The sequence below is a fragment of the Gaeumannomyces tritici genome (assembly GCF_000145635.1).
Source record: "Gaeumannomyces tritici R3-111a-1 unplaced genomic scaffold supercont2.74, whole genome shotgun sequence".
NCBI classification, from domain to species: domain Eukaryota; kingdom Fungi; phylum Ascomycota; class Sordariomycetes; order Magnaporthales; family Magnaporthaceae; genus Gaeumannomyces; species Gaeumannomyces tritici.
The window spans coordinates 2,984-4,824 of NW_008804618.1; the positions used below are offsets into that span (position 1 = coordinate 2,984).

The following is a 1,841-nucleotide window of genomic DNA, read 5'->3' on the forward strand; positions in this document are numbered from 1 at the left end:
TGCTCTAAATGTTAGTCCAGAGGTACCTCCTCATCAACTGGTACATGGGGTCAGGCAGGGAGGCACACTTTAGTACAAACGGAAGGGTCGCGCATCGGGGGCGAAAAAGGACTGCAGCCACTGATCAGGGAACACGGGCTGCCAGCTAGTTATAGATTGCTGCCTGCGAACAGCTGCTACCGTCGCCACCACGGGGGCTTCGCCATTTGCCGACTGTATTTGCCGATGAGGTGTCAACTTTCAAATCCGAGGCGGCCATGGGCTAGCTGGCAATCATTTCAGAGGGGCCAGAAGCAATAAGCAATACATACACCTTGATACAAGGGCGAACCTACCCACTACTACAGCCACCTACCATCACGGCTGCTGGTCGATGTGTCGGGAAGAGCAGCCCTCCTTTCCCGCAAAGAGGAGCCGCTCGTCTTTGGATGGGCTCCCTCCAGGTGCTTGGCAGCTGGCTCACACTTGGAAGCTGATGGATACTGTGGCGGTTAAGCCGGGATCATCCATCCCCTTTCCCGTGCAGGCAATCACATAGTTACTTCTGGATGTGCTTGCCGAGTCCTGGGCGTGAATTACTCATTTCCAATCAAAACTGGCCATTCGCTGGCTTACACCCCTCCATCAGGCTTTGCAGGTGGGGGGGAAGGGTTAATGCGGAAGTGATTGGACGTCATGTTTTTAGCTGGAAACACACAGCCTTCGCGAGGGGTGAGCGGCCATACGGCTGCTCTGTATTTTGCATATCTCCACTAGGCCTCAGCAACGGGAATAACCCGGTCAGCCTGCCTCGCTGCCTGCTCTGCCCTCGTCCCAGCTCGATACCCTCCTCGATCCGCTGCAGTTGCCGTTACTGCCGGCAATGTTGGGTGACTGAAAATTAATGCCCACGGTACAACTGCATGCACCCTTGCCATAATGATTCCCTCACACCAACCGAGGGGCCTAAAAAGCCGTTGTAGGTCCATGTGGTCGACTTGCCCATCCGTCCCGACAAGCCTTACAGGCTACGCCAGGAAAGGAAAACATCACACACTGTTCCCTTGCCTCCCTCTCCCCAGAATAGTTACGGCAGAAGGCACATAACAATGCTTGCTCTGAAAGTCCCGACACGACCCAAAGCCAGGTCAGGGCCCCAGCAACACACACTCTATCATATTTAACAACCTATATGACCACAGCAAACAAGGAATAAGATACACGTATATGACCCCCGGTATCACCCCTCGCCGCTGCCAGCTCCTCCTTCGTCTTAATAATCCAATAGCTGCAGCATCAGCTACCACCGCCGACCATGTTCTTATCCTTCCCGTCCGGCCCTGCGCACAAACGCATCGCTTTTGCGGTATGCCACGCTTGCTTCCGTCTCGTTATGCTTCTGTGCGCCCGCTAATAAGGCCGTCTCCTTTCGGCAATAGTGCGGACGTTGCCACAAGCGCAAGGTCCGCTGCAGCGGCAACCCTGGCGACGGCTCGCCCTGCTCCAATTGCGAATCGGCCGACCCAGGGACCTGTCAGTTCCCAAAGGCGCGGCCGGCACAACAACGAAGGGCCAATAAGGGCCTAACCAGACATACGCCGCTACAGGTGCCATCGCAGCCCACGTCCGTGGGTTGCGACGGCGAGCCCGGCGTCGGGTCGCAGCATATGGATTGCGGCTACGATCTGCTGCCGCCTGTGCAGCACGGCACCGAAATGGGCTCTTGCGAAACCATGATAAGCTCCCAGCCGCGCGCGCCGACGGACAGTAGCGGCAGCTACGGCGGCAGCAACGCCGCCAGTTCCACCGCCGTCGCGTCGGCATCGCCGGCGCCGCCCTATAACTGCGATTTTATTGCGACA

At 57.1% G+C, this 1,841-nt stretch overlaps 2 protein-coding genes across 2 annotated transcripts; one reads left to right on the plus strand and one right to left on the minus strand.

Annotated features, from left to right (window-relative positions):
• Window positions 1-11: 11 nt before the first annotated feature.
• GGTG_13895 (hypothetical protein) lies at window positions 12-625 on the minus strand (the record flags this gene model as incomplete). The annotated part of the gene is made up of 4 exons (XM_009231819.1): window positions 12-37; window positions 172-213; window positions 356-472; window positions 616-625. The coding sequence occupies 4 exons, from the start codon at window positions 623-625 to the stop codon at window positions 12-14; spliced, it is 195 nt and encodes a 64-aa protein (XP_009230083.1).
• Window positions 626-1,294: 669 nt separating this feature from the next.
• Window positions 1,295-1,822, plus strand: GGTG_13896 (hypothetical protein; the record flags this gene model as incomplete). The annotated part of the gene is made up of 3 exons (XM_009231820.1): window positions 1,295-1,345; window positions 1,419-1,676; window positions 1,751-1,822. 3 exons carry the CDS (start codon window positions 1,295-1,297, stop codon window positions 1,820-1,822), a joined length of 381 nt encoding a protein of 126 aa, XP_009230084.1.
• Window positions 1,823-1,841: the final 19 nt, after the last annotated feature.